The 26,437-nt window shown below is 43.2% G+C and overlaps 1 protein-coding gene across 1 annotated transcript in view; it reads right to left on the bottom strand.

Moving 5' to 3' along the window:
* Window positions 1-25,091, bottom strand: part of pcdh12 (protocadherin 12) — a 168,070-nt gene extending 142,979 nt beyond the window's left edge. Inside the window, exons 1-4 of the mRNA XM_079582299.1 lie at window positions 25,050-25,091; window positions 17,994-20,874; window positions 5,285-5,370; window positions 2,369-2,523 (exon numbers count right to left, since the gene is read on the bottom strand). Of these exons, the coding sequence (XP_079438425.1) occupies window positions 2,369-2,523; window positions 5,285-5,370; window positions 17,994-20,810 (3,058 nt within the window). The 5' untranslated portion in view covers window positions 20,811-20,874; window positions 25,050-25,091. The remainder of the gene's footprint in view (window positions 1-2,368; window positions 2,524-5,284; window positions 5,371-17,993; window positions 20,875-25,049) is intronic.
* Between the last annotated feature and the right edge of the window lie 1,346 nt (window positions 25,092-26,437).

The raw sequence follows: 26,437 nt of genomic DNA, 5'->3' as shown, positions 1-26,437 counted from the left end.
CGAGAACCAGGCTGTTTAAATGCACACGCCACAAAAAGTGATCGATTTCAAAACATGTCAACAATGTTGTCGTTGAAAACCCCCATTTTCTCCGTATCTACAAAAAAAAAATCCGGGATGTTGATCAAAACTAGCCTCTGCCTCAGGAACCGAACTTAAACTGTTTGTACAATACCTGTTTGTACAAAGAAACAGGGTCACTCAAATTTCAAATTGCTATTTTCTGGTCCAAACCCATCTCAAACTTTCCTAATGCTTTTACAACATCAACATTTGTCACAGGGACTGAGTTTAAACCAGGTGTCACAACTTTCACGGAGAAAAACTGTCTAAAAAATGCCTACTAGCCAGACATTTTATGCCTGTTTAAAAGGCTTTAAAACCAGTGTTTTTTGGATAAATGTCTGCTTTTACCATATGCTAAAGGATAAAACAAATTATATTCCAATACAGAAAATAAAAAAAAAATCAAAGATAGCTCCTTTAAATTCCCGTCTTTAAACGAGCCACAGCATGTGTCCATAGCTATAACACAGAATACGCTTTGGTGCTACAAATATCATGAAAATTGGTCTGGATTGTCGGCGCTCTACAGCTGAATGTGTAAAGGCAGCCCCACAGCGCCACCCGTAGGTCACTGCTATTACGGTCCGGACGTTTTTCACCGAATCAAACACTGCTGACGCGACCCGGCCCGTTCTGTTCCCACTCAAAACACGATCAATCCCGCGTTACTATGTTTACTGTGTGTTCAAAAACAAACGCGGCTCGTCGGGCGCCGTCGCCGCAGCGCTCCAGCCTCCGTGTGTCGGGCCGTGACATAATCCCGCTGATGGTGCGGAGTCGGCGAGCCAGCTGAGGCGCAGATGGGCCCGCTCGCGCAGACATTAGCTCGCGTCAATAATTTATCAAGCGCAAGACGGCGACACGGCGAGTTTGTTAACGCGGCGCTAATGTTGATCGAGCTAATTGTGGAAAAATAAAAGCGAGCAAACACTTTGAAGAGACGGCGCACCCCCCGGAGGGAAGCAGGAATAAATTATCTGTTAGAAAGACCTCCTGATGTTGGCGCAGTGTGGGAGCGGAGTTTAGAGAGAGCTCTGACGAAACAGTAAATATTGCAATGTGTTTGAAAGGACGATTTAACAAAATGGTTCAACACTTTAGAGCAGCTTTAACCGGTACGGCTTTGAGAAAACTAGTGCACAAAGAAAAACCTCACTTGGCACCTGCCTCTTTGCCCTGTGCCCTTTAAGTGCCCTTCAACCAACCAACCAACCAACCAACCAACCAACCAACCAACCAATCAATCAATCAATCAATCAATCAAACGCATCAAAAAGATTTGTTTGTTGAGTTTTGTAGGTCTTTGCTTTCACATGAGGCCCTACACTGTCCTATAGGCTTGACCTTTTTAATTTGGGTAAAGCTGAACTGGAGATCAGCCTGGCTCCGCATCTGGAGATGGGCCTTTTGCACTTCGTCCCAGTGGCATCGAAGGATGGGTCAAACGCAGGGGACAAAGTTTCCCCCCAAACCAAACAAAGCAGAAAGTGACTGAAACAGTGAAACAGAGTCCTGATAGAACCAGGCGAACCAGGCTTGGAGCATCTAGTTTTGAATATCCTGTTCATTTCTTCTTCTACTGCTAAAACAATCTGTATTTTGTTGTGTCATAGATGAAACTCTCCATCATCCATCCATGAATAGTATGAGCAAAAGAGGTGTAGCATTATTGATCAGACATATCAGAAGTGGCAGATTTGTGTCTGTGGATTGTGATGCACATTTTAATGCTCAGCTTCAGGGGTGGATCTAGAACAAAATAATGGGGTGGCAAGCAGGGTCAGGGATAATGTCTGGTGGGGCAACACATTCTAAAATGTTGGATGTTTATAGCGGGGAACTCAAGTTTTCCTTGATCACAAAGCAATTGTCCATAGTATAAGTAGGGGTTTGTAAATCAGGTAAAATTTAAACTTCTGGTTCCTTATTTAGCTATAAAGTCCTGTAAAAAAAAGTACGAAGAGTGGGCCTCTGTAAGCACTCAAGTAGCTTCTAGAGCAGATGTGGGACATCACATGACATCAATGGGGCGGCAGCTGCCAACCCGTGCCACCCCTCTAGATCCGTCCCTGTTCAGCTTGCACTCCCTTTTTAGCACCTGTCTTAATAAATGACCTGCTAAGTGTGTTCATTACGGTGCTACTAATTTGCTACATGCTGGTAGTTGAAAGTGAAAGCTTGTTTTCACTGTTTTTTAACGTGTCATTTCCGCCCCTGCCAGCAGAGAGTGCTCCACGCCAGATGAAATCCTTTAAAGACCTTATTTCACATTTTAAAACATCAAAGTGAATCTGTTGGGCACCTGTGTTGTTGAGGAGGCTGAACCCGTCCTCCAGCTGAGGGTCCAGGGCACCGTCGGCCCCTCCGTCCCACTCCGTGTCGGCGTCTCCGGGCTCGCTCTCCCCGTGTCCGCTGTCCTTCGTGCTCTGCCAGTCGCCGTAGTCCTGGGCCCCGTATCTGCAAAACCAAAACGCAGGAAGAGACATTCACTCAACTGTAACGAAAGATCAGCATTAAATGATAAAAGAAGCGGTGACGCGTATTTCAAAGTAGGGCGTGTCAGTCCACATTCTGATATCATAACGTTAATCTGATCATGTTCCAGTGGAGCGACTGTCCCGGATCTGTCCTCGCTGGAATTTATCCCTAATTTGATTAATTGAACAAGTATAGATTCACATTGCTGCAGGGTGGTTCGGAAATGATTTAAACATGTTGAAGTTTTGCCATGTTAGATCAAGTAAAGATCAGTTTAGTTTGGACGAGGAGAAGCGTTTCGGGGTCGGGGCGCTGAGTTTGCCGTGGTCTCTGTTCGCAGGGGCGGACTGGCCACATGTCCATTCTGGAAGAGCACAGAAGGGCCACTGGCTCTAGGGCCACCAGTCCCGCCTCAACCGAGCTTTACCCAAATCTAAAAGCTAAAAAGAAAAGCATCAAAATAGCGAGAAAAAGAGGATGAAAAGTCAACAAAAACATGAGAAAAACACAACAAAAAATGATGGAAAAAATAGCTAAAAAAACAAGAAAAATATGACAAAAATGTGGCGACGTGACCAAAAGTTTCCATCACTTTTGTAGGTCTTAGCTTTCAAATGAGGCGTTACATTGTTGATCTCCAGTCGAGAAGCTTTTAGATTTGGGTAAAGCCCAGTATAAAAAAAAACATGAATCTAAAAGGAATTCCGTGGAGTATGGTTTGCCACAAGGTTCAATTTTGGGACCAGTATTATTTATTATTTATATTAATGATTTTGCTTCTGGTTCTACGACCACCTTTCCCGTTCTTTTTGCTGATGATACCAATAAAAAAAATAAAAAAATAAAAAGCCGAACTGGGGAAAATGCACTCGTTAATGTTAAGGCGGGGGGTAAGAGGTTAAAACATGTATTTGTGGAAGTGTTACGCTAATTTGAGCCAGGCTGGTCAGAGTCCAGGGCTGTCGTGCGGATTTGGAAGAGCTCTCATTAACCCAAAATCGAGGAATGGGTTAAACCGATACATGAGACCGCCGCTTATGAGCATAGACCGTAAAAACGAATACACGACTCCTCCGCACTCCTCCCCGTTTGCCATAATAACTACGTTCAAGGGGGAATTCATGGTGGATTTACAGACCCCTCCTACCCTGCTGTGATGGAGCATGTTCCTAAAAAGGGCAAAAGGGCGGGATCGTCACTGTAGACCCGGACCTCATGGGGCACGTACTTCACGCCGTTACCTTTAATGCTAATGGCCTGTCCTCTTTGGCTATTATATAGGCCTGTGCAACACCTCATTTGAAAGCTAAGACCCACAAAAATGATCTTTTTCCTCGCATTGTTGCTGTGTTGTTTTTGTATGATTTTTTTTTTCATTTTTGTCACATTTTTGTTGAGTGTTTTGTCACTTTTTGATGAATTTGTGTCATTTTTGTTGAATTTTTGTTGAATTTTTGTCACTTTATGGTTGAGTTTTTTGTCACTTTTTGATGAATTTGTGTCATTTTTGTTGAATTTTTGTTGAATTTTTGTTGAATTTTTGTTGAATTTTTGTCACTTTATGGTTGAGTTTTTTGTCACTTTTTGTTGAATTTGTCATTTTTTTTTAGTTTTTGTCCTATTTTTGTTGAATTTTTGTCACATTTTTGTTGAATTTTTATCACATTTTTGTTGAATTTGTGCCATTTTTTTTTTAGTTTTTGTCCTATTTTTGTCACATTTTTGTTAAATTTTTGTTGAATTTTTGTCACATTTTTGTCACATTTTTGTTAAATTTTTGTTGAATTTTTGTTGAATTTTTGTTGAATTTTTGTTGAATTTTTGTCACATTTTTGTTAAATTTTTGTTGAATTTTTGTCACATTTTTGTCACATTTTTGTTAAAGTTTTGTTGAATTTTTGTCACATTTTTGTTGCGTTTACATCCTTGTTTTCTTCTAATTTTTTTGTGGCTATTTTGGTGCTTTTTTCCCCAAGAAGCTTTTTGATTAGGGTAAAGCCAAACTGGAGAAAATGGGATCCGTTCAGGTGGGAGTTAAGAGGTTAAACTGGCCTGTAGGCTGCAAGCTCCTGTCAAGAAGCTTTTAGATTTGGGTAAAGCCAAACTGGTGAAAATGTGGCCGGTTCAGGAGGGGGGTTAAGAGGTTTTAACGCCGTGGTTCTCAACTGGTGGGTTGGGACCCAAAAGTGGGTCACAGAACCATTTTCAGTGGGTTGTGAGGAAAGTAATATTAGGATCGCGCCCACTGGTTTAACCTATAATGTTACCAGCCCTATTAAAGACTGAGGCACCTTGACCCGAATCAGGCCCCCGCACCACAGATTGAACCCTGTGCATTAGTCGATATCTTGACGGCGACGCAGCGCTGAGTGGTCAGAGGAAGCGGGAGTGAAGTGAGTGGTTGTTTTTCCTGTGTGATTAGAGCTTTGCGGAGCCAGACGTTGCCCTTGAAACAAATCAGTGGACACAGCAGCGCTCGGCTCTTCCTGCGGCTCAGCCATAACAACGGGGGCTTTAAAAAAGTTCACAAGTGCCCTACAAACAGGAGACACTTCGGATCTCAGGCCTAACCCAGTTTCTCCGGCGTCTGTGGAAGCAATGACAGAGGCGGCGCAGTCAGTCGGTGCTTTACTTTACAAAGACAAACCCGGATTATGACGATGAATGAACGCAAACCAGATGTGAGGGTCTCGAATCGCAGTACGGCAAACAGATTGAAATAACAGTAAGAGCTTCTGACCTGCGGTGGGAGAACTTGTTTCCTCTGAAGTTGGTTCTGGGCTGGAGCTGGCCTTGTCTGAGCAGAGATAGAAGCTGAGAGATCTGCTGCAAAATAAGAAAACACACACACAAAAAAAAAGTTATGACAGGACGTGAGAGGGGAATGCACTGTCTGGACAGCTGAAAGGTTTCACTCAATAAGCACGGTTTGTATAAAAGGTTTCACGAAAAGCTTCACAAATGATGCAATGGATAACCTTCAACAAAGAAAAGTGAAATTAAATCAAACACATGAACAAATCCGAAGTTTACAATTGGAGAACCACTAACCAGATAACCAAAGACCGAAGAGGAGACAATCCAAGTGAGTTCACAGAATATCAATACGAATATACAATCCCCAAGAAGCAAGAAGTAATACAATTCCAAAGGGATATTTTTTCAATTTCTCTACTGTACAAGAGTCCATTATTTGAAGCCTTCTGATGAAGAACAGGACTTAAAGGAACAGGCCACCGTATTTCCACACTGAGATATGTTCTTACCTGAGCTGATGGGGCCAAACGGGGGTGAAGGTAGAAGCGACCAAGCTCTTCCACGTTAGCATTTAGCGGTGGAGTGGCTAAATGCTAACAACATGTTTGGTGTTTTTGCGTGACTGAGCGCACGCGTAAAGACCGGACAGGTACGCATCAACTCGTCTAAGCTCAGGTAAGAACAGATCTCAGTGTGGGAAAACGGTGGCCTGTTCCTTTAAGCTCATCCTCTAAACCAGTGGTTCCCAACCTTTTTAGCTTCGCAGACCCCTTTGAGTCCTTCAGTTTTTTCCAATACCTCGAGAATTCTGGCAATATTTTCACAACGTGGCCAACTAAACTCAGATTATCCACAAGTTGGAAGATTTTACCGAAAAACATCATTAAAATTAACATTCCGGTAAAATTAATTATAATTAATAACTAATAAATCCTTTCCGTAGTCCCTGTGGGGGTAATACAAGTGTTAATGAGTGGAGGGTCTTTCCTCTCCCCCTGGTGTCTCTGGCCAGAAAACCACAACTGTTGGAGGCACCAATACACACTAATAGAACCACGAAGCAGAAGAAGCTAATAGGCTAACGGGCAAAGCTAGCTGTGGGCTAGCGCCGCCACGTTTGAGTGAAAAAACGCATCAAAAAAGCATGTCATTGGGTTGTGGTGCAATGTAGAATATCCCTCTCTCCCTTTATCTTTTCTGTCAGCGTAGTGTTTACTCTCACGGACAAATAATGAGTGAAAAACCGTAACATGCTACGACGCCTGCAGTGGCGTTTATGGCCTCTAGGGGCATGAGTTTCTTAGTACTGCTTTAACAGTAAATCAACCTTTTTTCTCATGTATGTGTAGGTCTTTCATTTAAAGGGATATTTCAGGATTTTTGACATAAGGCCTCATTTCCTAGTTATCCAGAGTGTTGCTGATTTCTGGAGATATTTTTTTTGTAATTCATGCAGTTCTGTTTGAAGAGTGTCGTGGTGCTAGGCTAGTGCAAGGCTAGTGCATTTCTATGGTATCAGCTAGCCTGCATTAAAAACAGTGTGACCCGCTCCACAGAGCACCTGAGGCAAATCACATATAACACCAGACTAACCATATAAATGTCTAAAATACCTTATATTTGAGCAGCATCAGCTTTGTGGTTGTATAAGCTACGCAGCGGCGGAGTGATCTGCTAGAAAATAGTCCCTCAAAATGCGATCATTCATGTGATGCAAGGTCGGTTATATTCCAAACATGAGTCTGGTTAGTCTGGTGTTATAAGTGGTTTGCCTCAGGTGCTCTGTGGAGCGGGTCAGACTGTTTTTAATGCTGGCTAGCTGATACCATAAAATGCGCTAGCCTTGCATTAGCCTAGCGCCACGAAACTCTTCAAATAAAAGAACTGCACGAATTACAACAAAAAATATCTTCAGAAATCAGCAACACTCTGGAAAACTAGGAAATGAGGCCCTATGTCAAACATCCAGAAATATCCCTTTAAACCCCGTGTACTTTACCTGGAGAGTAATGCTGATTATTCAGAAATTCACACAGAGATTTATTTATCAGCGCTGTGTTCAAAACCAGCCTTACTGAAATGCTATCCAGTTTCATCGCCTTTTTAAATCCGAAACACTGCATGAAATAACCCAATAATGAAGAACACAGAGCTTTTAAAGGTCATTACACAGAAGGTAGGTTCATCTCAAACAGGAGACATCTGCCGGGCCCCGCGGGTGCACTGTGTTTTTACTTTTCAGCCCTGGTTTTTCAGCTAGAGCTGGAGTTAAAGCGCTGACAGTTTGTATTCTTTAGGGAGGAAGTTCAATCCGCACCTACAGCCCTGCTCCACCTCTGCAGATATCTTCATACTTACGAGGGGGAGGGGGGGAGAGAGTTATGATTTAGTGTGGCATCCGACTGTTTATACACGTGCGAATGCAGCCGCCGCCACAGGAAGTAGCCTCTGCGTAAAACCTATTCTTCTCTCTTTCCTTCCAGGATGTTCGCCCCAAATATGGTCCAAACGTGTGAGGACTTTGAATAGTTACAGGTTCTTCTCTTAAAGGGATATTTCAGGAGTTTAGACATCCTTCATATCCAGAGTGTTGCTGCTTTCGGGAGATTTTTTTTTTTGTAGTTCATGCAGTTCTTATATTTGAAGAGTTTTCGTGGCGCTAGGCTAGTGCAAGGCTAGTGCATTTCTATGGTATCAGCTAGCCTGCATTAAAAACAGTCTGACTCCACAGTGCACCTGAGGCAAATCACTTATAACACCAGACTAGCCATATGTGTCTACTTATCATCAAAATCCATCAAAATACATGACACATTGGAGTCGTGTTCTTTTATATTAAACTGTGTCATGTCTAATAAAGTGAAAGAAAAGCATCATGAGAGGACCAGATAAAATGCTCCAAAATTACAGGAAAATTAGGAATTTGGGAAGAAAAAATTCCTAAAAAATAAAATAATGAAGATGGAAACTTGGTTTTTGGTCCAGCCATTCCTGGGACATGTGAGACTTCTCTGGTGAAGCTCAGTGTCCTCGGCACAAACAGCCACAGGAGAGAGAAACTAAATATGTCTGATTTTGAATGGGTATAAATGACCAGTTGACCTCACTGTGAGGCCAGAGACGCTGAACTCTGAGACAGGAGCAAAGCTGGAGATGAAGTAGCAAAGTAAATGTGTGTGTGGAATGATTTGATTGCCTGATTATCTTTGACATCTCTTTCCTAATCCAAAACACAAGACAAAGCTGAAGCTACAGAGACCCAGGACACTCAGATAAACTCAGCATCATGAAAATCACAACCAGCCGGCAATAGTGTTCTAGGGTTAAAACTGAGAGAAAGGGAAACAGGGAAAGAGGGAGAGAGGGAGAGAGGGAAAGATGGAGAAAGGGAAAGAGGGAGAGGGAGAAAGAGGGAGAGAGAGAAAGAGGGAAAGATGGAGAAAGAGGGAGAGAGAGAAAGGGAAATAGGGAGACAGGGAGAAAGGGAAAGAGGGGGAGAGAGAAAGGGAAATAGGGAGACAGGGAGAAAGGGAAAGAGGGAGAGAGAGAAAGAGGGAAAGATGGAGAAAGAGGGAGAGAGAGAAAGGGAAAGAGGGAGAGAGGGAGAGGGAGAAAGAGGGAGAGAGAGAAAGGGAAATAGGGAGACAGGGAGAAAGGGAAAGAGGGAAAGGGAGAGAGGGAAAGAGAGAGAAAGGGAAAGAGGGAGAGAGGGAGAGGCAGAGAGGGAGAGGGAGAAAGGGAAATGGGGAGAGAGGGAGAAAGGGAAAGAGGGATAGAGAGAGAGGGAGAAAGAGGGAGAGAGGGGAGAGGGAAAGGGAGAGAGGGAAAGAAAGAGAAAGGGAGAGAGGGAAAGAAGGAGAGAGGGGAGAGGGAAAGGGAGAGAGGGAAAGAAAGAGAAAGGGAGAGAGGGAAAGAGGGAGAGAGGGAAAGAAGGAGAGAGGGAAAGAAAGAGAAAGGGAGAGAGGGAAAGAGGGAGAGAGAGAAAGAAGGAGAGAGGGAAAGAAAGAGAAAGAAAGAGAGAGAAAGAGAGAGAGAGGGACAGAGAGACAGAGGGAGAGAGGGCGCAGCCTGCAGCATGTGAGTCCACATGAACACTGAGTGTGTTCTCTCGCTCTGCACACAAGCTCTGTTTGCAACTGATCTGACAGACTATCACTTGTCTCATTAACATCAACTCATAAACATCTCGTCGTGTTTTAGTCACAAAAGATCTGTTTTTTTGCTCTTCATCATTACGTTATCATCATAAAAACCGAAATGATATCGTTAGAGTCTCCGTTGACGAAAACAACACGGTCACTCTGTTGGCGATTCGAAATGTATGGCCTTATTTTCTACAATGTAGCTGCAGCTAAAAGGTGAATCTGTAACAATCCGGGACCTTTAACATCCCTCCCGCGCCCTCACAAACGTAGGAAACACATTACTCGGAGCTGGACGCGGCCTCTTCCTGTCCGGCCTCTGGGGAGCAGGAAACGCCTGATTTGTGCCAACTGTGTCGACAGAGGGGATTGTGGGGTTAGCTTCCTGTCTTCCTCCGCCGTTTTGGAAATGGGCTACACGTGAGCTGGGCCTTTGTTCGGGGTCACGGGGGGGGGGGGGGGGGGGGGGGGGCGTGGGTCTAGACGCGGTCCCGAACCGAAAGCCCGCACATCTGCGCACAAACCCGCGGCCACAATAGAACAATGAGGACATTAGTTTGATTTATCCGGCGGCGGGAGATGGGAAGGTACGGAGTCAGTGGGTTTTGGACGAAGAATGTGTAGCTCTGCCTTCATAGGACGTCATCGTAAATCAATTTTTAGTTCCTTGACTCGAGAGCAAAGTAAAGTGTGGCATTCTCACGGTTGGAGAGTCATCTTTTCTTATTAAAATGCAAACAGACGGTTAAAACTAATGTGTGGCTTCAAATAATCAAAATACACAGTCTGACCAAAGAAGAACACACTCCAATGAAATAATAATAAGCTTCCGCCATGTCAAAAGATCCAGTGTCTCATTCATTTGTCACCAACATCTTGTATTGATGATGGGAGAGTGCGACCACAGCGCAAAGCCTTCTCCAGCACATCCCAAAGATTGATGGAATAACCTGGTCATTCATGATTAGTGCCGATACCGTTAAACAATGCAGGTCTGGTATCGGGAAAAAGAGTTTAGGTACTACTGGTATCGACGAAATAAAGATATTAAAGGCCGGTACTGAAAGTAGTGGAAGTGACTTGGTTGTTTTCGCTCAAGTAAATTATTATTTTCTAAATTTTTTTGGTCAATTCTATATTTGTTCCCTATTTTTTCCAATAAAAAAAAAGCTAATGTTTGCCCCATTTTTCCCCCTTATTATTGGCCCATTTTTTCCTCTTTTTCTCCCTCATTTTTATTTGTAATATTTTCTCAATTTCTTCCCAATTTTCCCCAATTTTCCCCCAATTTCTTCCCCATTTTTGCCACATTTCTTTTTACACAATGTTGTCCCCTGGGAATACCCATGCTGCTGTGTGGCTCGAATCATTTGGAACAGTCTGGGGACCATGGCTGAAATTTTCGCATGGGATTTGGGACCAATCACAGAAGGAGGAGGGACGGTGACGATGACGCGCTATTCGACATACGGAAGCTTGTAGTTTGTTTACAGATTCAAAAAAAAAGTTTATTTACGGATCCAACATGACAGCAGCAGAGATGACGCCATCTTTCAATCAAGCTTTAGACCGTGTTCTAAAATGTTTAGCTCGAAAGTTTACAGCAGGTACGTCATACGTCATCTGATACGATGATACGATTGGCTACGTGCAGACGCATGATTGACATTCAACCCAATAAACGGCTCTGGACGATCGTAAACCACACCTCTCCTACGAGAAAATGAATTGGTGGTCCCCAGACTAAATATCACTACTGATATTTTGTCTGGCGATGGACCTGTTTTCTGGTTCTAGATGAGAAACGTTTTAGTATAGGCATAGGAAAAGGTGTCGTTCAGGTATCGGTATCGAAAACCAAGTATCGTTGATGTACTGGTATCGGAAAAAGCACAGTAACTCACGGTAACTCTGGTTCTCTGAATGTGCACAGTCTATAATGAATTGGGCGACTCACAGGCTAATTCTCAGTGGTCTGACAGAAATAACCGTTATGTGAAGGTTTCAATTAGTTTTAAATCAGCGGTTCCCAAACTGTGGGTCAGGGACCAGAGGTGAGAGGATGTGACCATTTTCCATTTTAAAAAGTTGGGAAATAGACTAGTGGTCGTCCTAAATCCCAGTCTGACAGTGGCTCAGTGGTTAGTGGTTCTCACACAGGGGGCGGGGCCCTAACTAAGGTAACAATGTTCCCCTTCTGCCCTGCACTACTGCACAGTGAACTGTTTTTCACTGCAAATGAGTTCGCTCTTCGTCGAATAACCATGGGATGCGAACTGTAGGGCCCCCGTGTGGATTTTTGCTTAGGGCCCCAGAAGGGCCAGCACCGGCTCTGCTTCCGCTTTATCCGGGGCCGGGTCGCGGGGGCGTACAGTCTCAACAGTGATGCCCAGACCTCCCCATCCACGCACACCTCCTCCTGCTGTTCTGGGGGGACCCCGAGGCGACACCAGGCCAGCTCGGAGACATAGTCCCACCAGCGTGTCCTGGGCCTTCCACGAGGCCTTGTCCCAATAGGACAGGGGTAGGCAACGTCAGGCCCGGGGGCCAAATCCGGCCCTCCAGCACAGAACCTCTGACCCTCAAGATAATTTTGAGAAACATAATCAGAAAATACTTCAACATTTTTAAGGTTAAATGGGAGAAATACTGTCAATACATCCAATTAGGTCATATCATGTACAACTCTGGCATTTGTAGAAAGTGCACTGGAAAAAAACAAATAAAAAATTATAGAAGAAATAACAGAAACCTACTTGAATTAAGAGATTCAATCTAAAGTTTGAGTAGATTTGGTCTGGTCTTAGATCAGATAAAACATCTTGTCGCCAATGGAACAAGTCATTATTCTTAACAGATTATATTGTATAATAATTTCAAGTGAAAAACAAATCTTTTTAAAAGTATAAGTTTGTCTGATTTCTTGATTTTTTTATGATTTAGTTTAGTTTATTTGAGCAATTTCAAGTTCCAAGTTGTTACAAAAGAAAAGAAACACAATAATGCCCAAAAGGAGTAGGCTGAAGCAAACAATGCTTATTTATGCCTACCCCTTTAAACGTATTTGCAAACTTTACAACTTCTTTTACATTCCGGTTTGTTCTGTGAGACCAGCTCATTATGGTACAATTAAGGTACAAACACAGGAAATAAGTTTACATAGTCTTTGGTACAGAATAGGAAATAACATAGGAAATAAGTTTACATAGTCTTTGGTGCAGAAACAGGTTTGGAATACTGTCTTATAGTACATTCTTAAATATGGAATGGAATGGTGACAGGTTGTTGCTGTCGTCTGATGCTGCCCCATATAGAACCATCATTGCTATATTTATATACACCTGTACATGGACAGTACGTGCATATACAAACATATGGTTTCCTTCTTGTGTGTCTTAAATATTTGTCATCTGTGAGTACATTTCAGTGTGTCCTGGTCTATGCGTTAAAAGAAGCAAGATTTGGGAAGCTGTTGCCAAAAGGGGGCGCCCTTCGAGCGATTTCAAAGTGGGTTTTATGCTTGTTCCATTGGCATCAGCATTTGTATCTTTATCTTAGATTAGTCCAAACAGACTCAAATTCAACATAAAGAATCTTTATTCAAGCAATTTTAAGTCATTTATCTCATTTAAGATGGTAATTTTTCCGGTGTAGTGCTTTACTTTGGCCTAAAACTGGCGGCTTCAGCCCTCGGTCTTTTTACAATGAAAAAAATTGGCCCTCCGTTAAGAAAACTTGCCCACCCCTGCAATAGGACATGCCTGGAACACCTCCCAAGAGAGGCAACCAGGAGGTATCCGGAACAGATGCACTGTTGTCCACCAACCTAAACTCATTTGTTGAAATAGTAACACTTAATCACTTTCTGAGGTGAGTAAAATGTGACTAAGGCTAAAGGCATTTTCTACTTTTCGACTATGAGGACTGCCAGAACCAGCTTTTACAGCTTGGCAGAGGGGGATAATACTGTGGGTAGCGCCGCTTTAACACCTGAAATGCAAGTCAAATCGTGATCTCAACCCTTGGCAGAAAAACCGACATGACTTGAGTAGTTTTTTTTTGTTCCTACAGACCGTCTTGCAGCCTCGGCCCTCCCCCCCCTCCCTCTTCGCCTCCCGCTGCTGCTCGCGTTGCCGTCTCCGCTCACGTCCAGCCCGAGCACCAGCAGGGCAGCGGTAAAAGTGATTTCTCGGGTCATTTGTTACTGACGGAGCGGCGAGTCGGAGCGGTGTTGGTTTACTCCACAAACACGGCCCGGTTTACTCTGGCTGACCCCGCGGCCCGCTTGCACACTCTATTGGTTTTACATCCCTGTGAGGACAAGCGCGCTTCCTCCGCAATCTTTTATCCCGGGGCTGCGGAGATACAGGAGGAGTGAGAATATTGTGTTTTTTGCTGGAGGTGTGAAAGTGGTGTTAACTGAGGTGAGGGGCCGGGGTAAAAGGATGATGGAGAAACGAGCACTCTGGCCTCACAGGAGGAAACTCGGGGTCAAATACAGTTGGAGCCTCTATTCATTTTTGTTATAGATCATTGTGTTTACGCTTTTGTAAGGCATTTCAGGCTATATCCACACGAAGACTTATATTTGTAGAAACTGTCTGTGCAATTCATCTTCCAGGCCTGTGTGAGGCGCTGTGACACTAACACCGATAATAGAACAAGATGTAGAGGCGCATGTGCAGTAAACCTATGTGGAATGTAAACAGTGAAAATGAAACTGATTCAAGGATTTAGTTTATTCTTCAGACGTAAAAACCTGTCAGTGACTTTTCCTGTCAGTCCAAAAACACAGACTGACTCGTGTTTTTCTACTCGTCACCTGTGGCTTGTGGAAGGCAGTGGAGCAAAGAGGGGCGGAGTCAAACCATCCATGAGGAAAACTCATTATAAGGTCAGTAGATTATGGATGTCATCGTTTTAGTAAAAGTTGCGGAGACGTCGTAACAACGGAGCCACGTAAACGGCGTTTTGAGATCTTTCCTCTGGGACCTGGTTTGGAAAACGTTTGTTTACAGACCCTCAAAACGCCTATCATTGCGTTTGGTCCCTTCGTATGGACAGGGCCTCAGTTCGGTACTTTTCTGGTTTAGACATGGTTTACTATCTTAGGGCTGCACATGACATCGCAGAAATTATCACGCAACAATATTTCACAAAAATGGCTTCTGTCTGACTGAGATCGACACATTAAAGGAATAGGCCACCGTTTTTACATAACAAAATATGTTCTTACCTCACTTTAGCCGAGTTAATATATCCCCGTCTGGTCTTTGTCCGCGCGCTCTGTCACGCAAACGGAGCACATACGCAGCCTCTCCCACATGTCACATAGCTCCAAAAAAGCTCACGATAGAAGCTACCAAGCTCTTCCACGTGTTCCCTATTTAAATAAAGTTACGTGAAGTGTTTTCATGCGAAGTATATTTACACAGAAATGTAACATGTCGATTTTATAAGCAAATAAAAAGGGGGACTATATTGTGAGGCGTAATGATACGAGGAGCAAAACGTTCGCGCAGTAACTCCTAAAGACTTCCCCCGCTCACTTCCGTCAATAACCTTTAGGAGTTACTGCGCGGACGTTTTGCTCCTCGTATCATTACGCCTCACAATATAGTCCCCCTTTTTATCTGCTTATAAAATCGACATGTTACATTTCTGTGTAAATATACTTTGCATGAAAACACTTCACGTAACTTTATTTAAATAGGGAACACGAGGAAGAGCTTGGTAGCTTCTATCGTGGGCTTTTTCGGAGCTATATGACATGTGGGAGAGGCTGCGTATGTGCTCCGTTTGCGTGACAGAGCGCGCGGACAAAGACCAGACGGGGATATATTAACTCGACTAAATTGAGGTAAGAACATATTTTGTTATGTAAAAACGGTGGCCTATTCCTTTAAGGTGGTGGAGGGTTTGAGCACCTGAATGATCCTGGGAGCTCTGTTGTCGGGGGCTTCGTGCCCCTGGTAGGGTCTCCAATGGCAAGCAGGTCCTAAGTGACGGGTCAGACAAAGAGCTTTTCAGAATACCCTTATGAGAGACCAACAGGCCCGGTTAGAAGCATGAGGCCGTCCTACCGTGGACCCACCACCTGCAGGAGGAGCCATAGGGGCTGGTGCAATGTGATTTGGGCAGCTCGGACAGCTGCCCCCACGGCCCGGCAACGGACCAGTGGAAGAAGCTGGATGGATGTACTGGATTTAGAGTGAACTTCATGTAAAGTATCAGTGACAACCTCTGGCTCTTCGCAATCTTAAAAAAAAAGGGGATTTCTTTCACATTGTTTACATTGCGCAAACTTAATTTCCCAGGTTTGGAATCTATCTGATATCGGGGCTTGCCTTCTGTGTGAATCTGAAAGCCGATCTTGATGGAAAGCCCTGCTATGACACACGAGCAGCTGAACGCATTCTTTGGGGACTTCACCACCATTTTTCACCCACACACACCGGGCCGGACTGTAGCCTCAGGCAACGTCGACGAACCATCAAACACACACAGGTGCACGGGCTGATGGGAAAATGGTGTTGTTCACAAGCTGTAGTGCGCTTTCATTGTACATCTTTGTTTCAGTTTATCCTTGTTCACGCCTCATTTGGACCTGGATGAAGCCAGTTTACTCATATACTGTACGTGTGATGACATTTATCATTCCCTGTTTGTCTTTTATTATCATGGATGTTTATTGTCTCCCTTCTTTCCTGGACCTTGAGTATATGCTTGCTTTCTTTTACGATGACATGAGCTGATTTGTCACTCCAGTCCACGGCCCACCAGTTCTTAATCGACAGTACGTCAGTGCGGGACAGAAATCTCTGGACTCCCCTCAGGTATCAAGGCTTTGACGTTTCCCGGTAAAAGAAAGAGCTTTCACCGCCGGAGCAACACGCAGGAAACTTGAGTCCTTCAAAGGGGACCGTGTTGTTGTAACGGACTTCACTTCTCATTAATCTCCGAAGCCTGCGGCCTCGCACTTAATCACCGCCGCGCTAACCCGGAGCACATGTTGGAAAACTCAGGACGGATGACTGACGCTTCAATTAATGCCGCCGCTCGGACTTTCGCGTACGTCAGCAGAAACGCTAATGCGACGCGAGCGGCTATTTTTAACAGGATTGACGGAGCCGCAGGGAACGTGCCTCGAAATCTGCAGTGACAGGTTTGTTTAGGTCTTTGCTCAATAACGAAACGTACACGAAAATATGATTTAAATAGACAAAAAACCCAATGCCTACTAAACTAATCACATCTCAAGCCACTCACATAAATACACTCTCTCCCCTTTGTGCCAGAACCTTCTCCCATCTTTACCTCCCAACTCAGCAGGATTTTCAATTACACACACGTTTTTTTTAGGGATCTCGTATGTTGCTTAGAGCGCTCTCCGCTGGCAACAATGGAGATTACACATGATAAACAGAGTAGAAGCAGCCATTTTTATGCTTATGGTGCTCAAAAATCGATGGTGCTGTGATGAAGGAGGGTTGAGTAATTGCTCAGAATCAGTCTAGCAGGGTTTCTGTGGGGCATTATAGGTCATGGAATGAATTGTGCCAAAATCAAGGCCTTAAATGTCATAAAAGTGTCATAAAGTGGCATTAAATGTAATTTTATTGGAAAATTATGACATTGCTCAAGATTTCTTTCTATATACCATTCAAAAGTTTGGGGCTACTTAAAATGTCTACTGCTTTTTTCAATGAGGATAACATAACATTATTCAGAAATACAGCCTAGGCATTGTTAATGTTGTGAATGCCTATTCTACATAGAAACGGGTGATTCTTAATGGAGCCCTACATGGGTGTGCAGAGGATCTAATGGTACATTGTCTTTGCTTATCGTGTTAGAAGGTAATTGAGGATTACAAAACCCTTGTGCCATTATGCTAGCACTGCTGAAAACTGTTGTCCTGATTAGAGAAGCTATAGAACTGGCCTGGGTGACCTCCAAACTTTGGAACGGCGGTGTAAGTTAATTGAAAATACCAATATTACGGTCTGAAACATACCCAGCTGCAGGTTTGGCTGAAACGACCAAACTTTTTTGCTAAAAATCGTGGTTGTTTTGTCCATTTCTCTTTCCTCTGTTTGATGAAATGTTTGCAAATCTGAAATGAAATACGCGCTGATTTTGTTTCTGTGTTTATGGCTAAAAAATGGCATTAAAAAGCATTACATGTGACTTGCTTCTGCCCGTTTAAAAACCCTTGTATAGTGATGCTTGGTGGACTGTGAAAAAGCAGGAGAGACGTCCGGGTTTCTTATGCGACAAAAACACAGATCAAAGTGCTACAGCAGAAGAAGAAGCAATGACCGAAGTAAACAGATTTAGAACGTTGTGAATGAAGAAAACTACTACTTCCATTATGTTTTTTGTGAAGGAACAATGAAAAAACAAAACGCGGACATACTGCACAATCACTTCCAGTTTCCAAATAATGTAGTGGCGTCAGTGACATGTGACCAAACAGCAAAAAATACCAGCTAATACATCAATACAATTCATTATAAAGACTTTGGTGGAAAAAAAATCAAAGCTTACTTGTACGTCTGGCGATGCTGCAGAAAGCTCAATGGAGTCCCCGAACGCCGCCATGGACAGTCGGACCAGGTTCCTCCACATCTGCCGGTGCTCCGCCTCCCTCCCTTGCCCGTCCGTCTTCTGCCTCCTCAGAGTGGCCTGGGACACGTTGGACTCCTCGCTTTTTTGCCTCTTGAGCGTACTCGCATGGGACGCGGAAGAAGACGAGGACTGGTTTCTCGATTTGCGGAGCGTGCGGTAAGAAGAGGCCGGGGATATGGCTAGGGGGCTGTCCAGCTCGATATTCCCAGGCTTGCAGAGCGTTTTCCCGTGATGGATGCTTGGCTGAGACCCGTCGATATCCTGGTAGCTCTGCGAATGGAAGCTCGTGTTCAGGCAAGTCGACGCCAAGGTGTACTGCCTTTCGTTCTGCAGCTCTTCGGACATCGCGCACGGCGGAGAAAGCGGCTGGCGCTCGCTATCGTCGTTGGGCGGGTCGTCTTTCCTTCCGCGGATGACGGGGATCAGCTGAATGTCGGATTTGCGGATGTTCTTTTGCGGTCGCCTCGGGTGCGTGGTGTAAGTCGATTCCGCGTGTCGACAGTTGTACGCGCGGTTTTCCCTTTTAACCGGTCGGCAAAACGTGGTCACCAACGCCACGGCCAGCAACAAAAGCAAGCAAGTCGCGCCTAGACAGATCGCTATCATCATGGTGAAGCTAAGATGGTTCCTGTTTCCGTCCGCGGAGCTTATTAGATGATCTTTCACATTGATGAAGCTAATCTCGAGCAGCAGTTTAGTGGATAAACTTGGAGTACCTTTGTCCAGAACCGCAATATCTACTTTAAATGCTTTTCCAATCAATTCTGTTGCATTAGTGGTGTTGACGTAAAGACTTCCGTTCATTTCATCCAAGCTAAACAATCCATTATGATTCTCTTTGCTTATGACATAACCAAGCTCACCGTTGATCCCTTCATCTGGGTCTGTGGCTTTGATCGTCAAAGCAAGAAACCCTTCCACTTCAACTTGATTCAATATTTTTTCTCCGTTCCCAAGTTCAGCGACACTCTCCCCTTTCTCGGCGTTGACCGGGACGCTCACGGACGCAACTCCTCTTTTGGTTTTGGGTTCCACAATGATGGGGTGATTGTCGTTTACGTCCAAAACGTGGATTTCCACTGTAGCCGTGCTCGACAGCGGCGGATATCCGTGATCCACAGCCTCTACGACGAAAGAGTATGACTTTGCTTGTTCGTAATCCAATGAAGGGTGGACGGTTACGACGCCGGTGCTTCTGTGAATTGAAAAAGGAAAGTCATTCTCGCTTTGGATTCTGTACGAAACCCTTCCGCTAAGTTCGATGTCCATGTCGTAGGCGTCGACTTTTAACGCGCGGTAATCCTGTTCGTTGTTTTCGTTGACCTCTGCTTTGTAAACGGGCATTGAAAAAACAGGGGCATTGTCATTTTGATCCAAAACGTGAACCGGAAGTTCGTAAACGGATTTTAAAGATGGACTTCCGTAGTCGCTGGCGATGATCGTGACGGTGTACTTGCTCACTGCTTCCCGATCGAGCAGGTCATCCGTTATTATTTTGTAATTATTGCTTGACATTTGAACAAGTTGGAAAGGTCCGGAACCGTCTTTTATCGTGGCGAAAACTTCCCCATCTAAGCCAGAATCTGCATCGGACACTAAAACCAACGCCAGAAAAGTCCCCATCTCTGCTCCTTCGAGGACATTCGGACCAGGAGTATTGGGTGTGGTCCAGGTCGCGTGGATTCTTGGCGCGTTGTCGTTGACGTCCATCACTTTCACGTGGATTTTGCAGTGGGAAGGGATTGAATTCGGGCCCTTGTCGCGCGCCTGGACAATGACTTCATGGGAAATCGCTTCTTCGTAGTCGAGAAGCGCCTTGAGGCTAACGGCGCCTGTTTGTGGATCGATCGTGAACAGCCGCTTCGTCTCAGGACGGGTGTGCTTGCTCATCGAATACTCCACCAAACCGTTGGCGCCTTCATCCGGATCCACCGCGTTCAGATTGATGATGACCGAGCCGATTTCTGTGTCTTCTGGAAGCTCCAAAACTGGCGCGCTGTCCTCAAAAGTCGGACTGTTGTCGTTCGAGTCTTGAATTTTGACGCGAACCACCGTGCTCCCAGATCGCGGGGGATTCCCTTTATCCCAAGCGACGAGCGTCAACTCAAAAACGTCCTTAACTTCCCGGTCCAGTTCTTTCACGACGACCAACTCGGCTTGCTTTGTGCCGCCGGGAGCTGCCGTGACGTCCAGGGCGAAGTGCGTGTTAGCCGAGAGCGAGTACGTCTGAAGCCCGTTGGGTCCCGCATCAGGATCCACGGCGTGCTCCAAGGGAATCCGCATCCGTAACGCCGCGGTTTCCGAAATGTCCAGCTCCTGCAGGGGGTTCGGGAAGCTCGGGCTGTTGTCGTTTAGATCCATGACTTCGACGTGGACTCTGAGGCAGTTCACGTCCCCGCCCTTCCGGTAGAGGACGCTGAAGGCCAGCTCGCAGACGGCCTCGGCGTTCCGGCACAGCTGCTCCCTGTCCAGACGCCCCTGGGTGGAGATGACCCCGTCCCGCGCGCTGACGGAGAAAGGCAAGCTCTTCCCGTGTTCGACCACCTGGAAGCCGTCCAAGTCCCCGAGTTCGTCCCGTTGGCGGAGGTCGTCGGACAGGCTGCCGACCCGCGTTTCCAGGGGCTGCTCCTCCCAGACGCGGTACTGGAACGTGTTGGAGGAGGAGTTGGAGGAAGCGGCGGCTGCGTTGCGGGACAGGGACAGGGCCAGGGCGAGCACTAAAGCCAGCAGCAGCATGGTGACGTCAAAGGTGGGCTGACCTGAGGGGGCTAAGCTAACGTCTCCATGTAGCTCCAGAAACCTGCAAAACAAAAAGCAAACAAGGGTTCAGGTTAAAATTGGTGGACATTTTCAACGACTGGTTTAAAAAGTGGGCGACACAAAGGAGAAAAATCTAAACCTCCACTTGAACCGAGGGTGTTTTCTCCAGTTTGGGTTTATGCAAATCTAAAGGAGGCTGTAGAAAAGCGTCAATATAAACAAGGAGGAAAACAGAACAAAAGTGTGACAAAAACACAACAGAAAAGAAGCAAGAGCAAAATAAAAATGCGGCAAAAATGCATTAAAAAGTAAAAAAAAAAAACGACAGAAAAGTGATAAAAAAGTGATGAAAAAGCCTCAAAAAAGTGACAAAAACATAACAAAAGTGTGCCAGAAAAGCAACAAGAAAAGAGTGACAACAAAAACATGATGAAGATATAACAAGAAAGCAATGAATAACGTGATTAAAAAGCAACAAAAAGCAACAAAAACGCATAAAAAAACAAACAAAAACATGACATAAACGCTTGACAAAACTTTTTTAGCTTTCAAATGGAACATTACACTGTTGCAAAGGAGCCAAGAAGCCTTTAGATTTGGGTAAAGCCGAACTGGAGAAAATGTGCGCGGTTAAGGTGGGGGGTAAGGGGTTGAATATTAGGCCACTTTTATTAATAAAAACTTAAAAATATTTGAAGCAGGTTTTAAAATGAATGATACATAGCAGGGATTCCGTGGGCCATTAAAAAGCATTCGGTCATTAAATGAATTGTGCCAAAATCAAAGCCTTTCATTAAAAAGCATTACATTTATTTAAAAATGGCATTAAACCTAAAGTTACTGGAAAAGCATGACATGGATCAAAAGATTTTGCTGTTCAAGTTCATTATAGTCTCCAACAGTTCAGCTGCAGTTTTGGCTGAAATTGTCCCCATTTTCCCGCTAAAAAGTTGCCTGTTTGTGGCATTAAGATATAGTATTTTGGCTTTAAAAATAGCATTAAAAAGCGTTAATTTGGACCTGCTGCTGCCTGTATTAACCCTGCACAGGTAAATGCAACAGGAACGGTAGGTTAAAAGTTTGTTTAAATAAAGGTTATTTAAAAGGCCATCTTAAAGGAACAGGCCACATTTTTTTCCGCACTTAGATATGTTCTTGCCTGAGCTTACACGAGTCTGTGCCTGTCTAGTCTCAGTCAAGCAAAAAGACCAAAGATGTTGTTAGCATTTGGCCTCTCCCAATGTATTCCTCTAGCTCCAAACGGGGGTGAAGGTGGAAGCGACCAAGCTCTTCCACGGGCACAAAGACCAGACAGGTACGTATCAACTCATCTAAGCTCAGGTAAGAACAGATCACAGTGTGGGAAAACGGTGAACTATTCCTTCAACATTTGGTCACAAAAAATAATTTCCAAAAGTGATTTTGTGTCAAAGGAATGGATACAATAAAACATGCAGTACGTGTGTGAAGTGGAGTCTAACTTATGATGCTCGAGTTGTTTATCGAAAGAATGTGAACAAATATGATTTACTGTAAGTGGCAACTCATGACCTTAAGAGGACGGGAAGAAAGACTTTACAAAGCAGAGAAAAGCAATGAATAAGTTACATGTGCTAAAATTAGCCAATGTTTTTTGATAAGAGAAGAATGCAGATTCAATTAATGTTCAGTACAACTGTTCAAGCCGTATTACTTGAATTTACTTGAATTAATACATTAAGTAGCAGTGAAAGTTCTGGTAGCATCAGTATTAGTAGTTACTGTACATTTCCAAGACAGTAAAAAGATCTACCAAGTTTGACATTAACCCTGTAATGACACTTCTCTACAGTAATAATAATATAAAGGGTCCTGGAGAACTGGTCACAGCAGCAGAGGTGGGAATAGTAGCTTATTATTTACTCAAGAGTAATGTTACTTTAACATAATTTACTCAAGTAGAAGAAAAAAGTAATAATTAGTCAAGGAAGAGTAAAAAAGTCGACTTTACTTGAGTGCTGTGAGTAACTGAGTAACTGTTTGAGCCTTTCAATTGTGACATAAATGATGAGAAATAAAACATGAAATAATGTGAAAATTGTAACATTTTCAAAGAAAATACCATAAAAACATATATATTTATGAAGAATTAAAGGGGTTAGATGCAAGTTGGCCATTTTATACTCACTACTGCCACCTCAGGTCATACGCGTAACTGCAGCTTCTATATTAAGCTCGTGCATGACGGCACTTCAGACCCGAAGTAACACCTTTTTGAGTGACTGCAGGATTTTAGAGGCAGTTGTGGTGAACGGGTCTGAGCTCGTGCACATTAGGACATGGAGGAACATGTAGGGGGAGGAAAATACTGAATTTTAACATTTTTAAACTCCATACAGTCCCTTTAAGTAAAAAAACACACAAAATACATCTATTTTATGCGTCAAAATGAAGATTTGTCACTTGAAGATGTACTCAAGTAAGAGTACAGATACTTCATTTTAACATTACTCGAATACAAGCAAAAAGTACTGTATGAAAAACTACTTCCAAAAGTACAATTGCTTCAAAAAGTTACTTAAGCACATGTAACTGAGTACTACCCGCCTAAGAGATAGTAAAAGGTGAGTAAAAGATAGGCGCATTGAGTTGCCTTGTGTACGAAATGCGCGGCATAAATAAAGTTGCCTTGCCTAAAAAAAATACATTTCTTAAGGTCAAAAACTATGAAAATCCATTTTAATAGATCAGATTTTGAAAGTTTTGCTGCTTGATGTTATTATTATACTCACCCATTACTTTATACAGCAGGTTTATACAGTTTTGGCAATGTCCGGGGTTGTGGCCTGAAACGTTACAGCAGTGGTTCTCAACTGGTGGATCGGGACCCATAGATGGGTCATGAGTCTTTCCCAGAAAACATTTATTTTAATATTTCTATACAGAAAAAGTCTAGACTCACTACTTGAGTTTGTTAAAATGACGGTCATTGGTCGGTTTTCTATCATAATTACAGCTTTCCGGCTTATTTAACACTTATTCAACAACACTTTTTAACCTCTTAACTCCCGCCTGAACCGAGAGGATCTTTTTCTTTTTCCTCACGTCATCAGATTTTTTTCCATAATTTTTTTGTTGGGTATTCAACTCATTTTTGTAACTTTTTTGTCATTTTTTTCTCACATTTTTTTCTTTTTTTTCTCTTCATTTTTTGGTCAATTTTTTTGTCATTTTTTTGTCCATTTTTATCAATTATTTGTCTTTTTTTTCAATTTTTTGTCACATTTTTATCAATTTTTTGTATTTTTTTGTCCATTTTTCGGCCATTTTTTTATCAATTTTTTGTATTTTTTTGTCCATTTTTCGGCCATTTTTTTATCAATTTTTTGTCATTTTTTTGTCACATTTTTATCACATTTTTGTCTTTTTTCGTCCATTTTTTGTCCATTTCTTGTGACATTTTTGCTACTTTTTCATCCATTTTTCGTCACTTTTTTGTCAACGTTTTCTCACTTCTTTGTCACATTTCCATCATTGTTTTCATCTCAGTTTTGTTGCTATTTTCACAGCTTTTTTCCGGAAGCTTTTGGACACGGGGTAAAACCAAACTAGAGAAAATGTGCTCGGTTCAGGTGGGAGTTAAGGGGTTAAGGAAAAGACAATATTTGACATTACATTTTAGTCTTAGTCGTATTTGGCTCCCGACGCTGCACCAGTTGAGAACCACAGCTCTAGAGTACGTAGTGGAAGTAGAAGTATTCTAGTCGAAGGATTTACAGTGTTACGCTGAAACACTACTTATTGTCAAAATCATGAAATAAATTGGATTCTGACTAGAATTTGGGGAAAATAACGACATTGCTCGACTATTTCACTGCACAATAATGTCAAAAATACAAAAATGATGGAGCATAAATCACACTTCACTGCAGTTTAGGCTGATATTGTGCACAGTTCTTTTGCCTAATGTTGCCCGTTTTATCCAATATACTTTTGAATGCTGAAACTTCCCTACATTCCTCTGATGGAATCACTTATTCCATTAAAAATACAGTATTTGAGTTTCTGCTTCTTGTATAAACCATGATTGATGAAGTAAACTAAATGACCAGACCATATCAAAACACAATGCCATTAAACACAAGCTCTGACTTTTTAAACCACTATTTTTTATGTTTTTTTAATCTAATTTATCCCCCAAACAGTAAAAGGCTGTGTATCTCGGTCTGTACTCACTCAGGCTGCAGCGGCTCGTGTCCTGCTCATTCCCACACTTTTCCACGGACTAAACTTTTGGAAGCCCGATCCCCGGTGCAGAGCGGAGCCGTCGGGCCAATGGGGGCGCGCGGTGGGCGGGGCTTGTGCAGATGCAGCGAGAGGGCTAGACTCAACACAAAGAGGGAGAAGGAGCTCTGGGAAACGTGAGAGCGCGGCTGTCAGGGCCACTCCGGGAGGCTGAGTGGGCGGGACGGCTCTCGCAGACTCGGGGGCCTGGACCGGCTCCGGCCTGGTTTGGAAATGGTTTAAGCAGGATTAGATTCTTGATTGAGAGATATTGTTTGGTCTGGTTTAGGAACTGTATCAGATCCAGCTCCAAACTCATTCATAACTTTTGAAAGTAATCCTGAAATGAGTACTTTTTTACACTTACTCTTAACCCCCACCTGAACCAAGCATATTTTCTCCAGTTTGGCTTTAAGAGATAAGATGAGATAAGCCTTTATTGGTCTCACAATGGAGGAATTGACTTGTTACATTCAGCTCTGAGAAACACTCAGGGTGTGCAGGATAGACAGGAAATGTGCAAACAATTGAATAGTAAATAGAGGAATCTTATACACAATTAGGGCTGGGTGCAGTTTCATTTTTTCGTCACCGCTGTCTGAATGATACCTGTACTAAATTATTTGTCATAGAACCGTAAAACGGATTGTTAATGTTAACATAGTCCTGGTCCAACCAAGAAACTTCCACAAAAGGGCAGAACAAACACTCCCTCCCCATTTTTGACAAATGTTTTCACATTTTGTTTTTCCTAAATTTTCAATTTTTCCGATTTTTTTTTTCAAGTTTTCGTCAAATCTTTTTTTTTCTTTTTCCTAAAATTTTCCCGATTTTTTTTACCCAATTTGAACCCAATTTTTCTACTCATTTTTCTCTTTTTTTCCCCAAAATTTTCCAGATTTTTTTCCCCTAAATTTCCCCCATTAATAACTTTTTTTTTTTTTTTTTTTTACTTTTTTTCACATTTCCCCCAAAATGTTCAATATTTCCCCCATAACATTTTAACAAATGTTTTCAGATTTTCTTTTTCCAAAATTTTCCCCCAATTTTTCCCACTTTTTCCTTCTTTTACAACTTGTGTTCCACTTTCTCTGCCTTTTAGATTCTGATGACCAACAGCACACTGCAAAAAACAAAAAAACAAAAGCTAAAGTAAATTAAGATTGTTTTGTTTTGAGTGAGGTTTCTTTTATCTTAGTTCTGGTGTAAATGACTTGCCCCATGAACAGAGAGAGATTTAACTTATTTCAAGATTGCCATTTGCAGTGTAGAAAGCTAGAAACAAACTGCACTGTCCTTATAGTAAAGGTCCTCCAGGTGCACAGTCATTTAAAGTCATA

This window comes from Gobius niger (assembly GCF_951799975.1).
Source record: "Gobius niger genome assembly, chromosome: 24".
Taxonomy (NCBI): Eukaryota; Metazoa; Chordata; class Actinopteri; order Gobiiformes; family Gobiidae; genus Gobius; species Gobius niger.
This window is presented reverse-complemented; position numbering and strand designations above follow the sequence as displayed.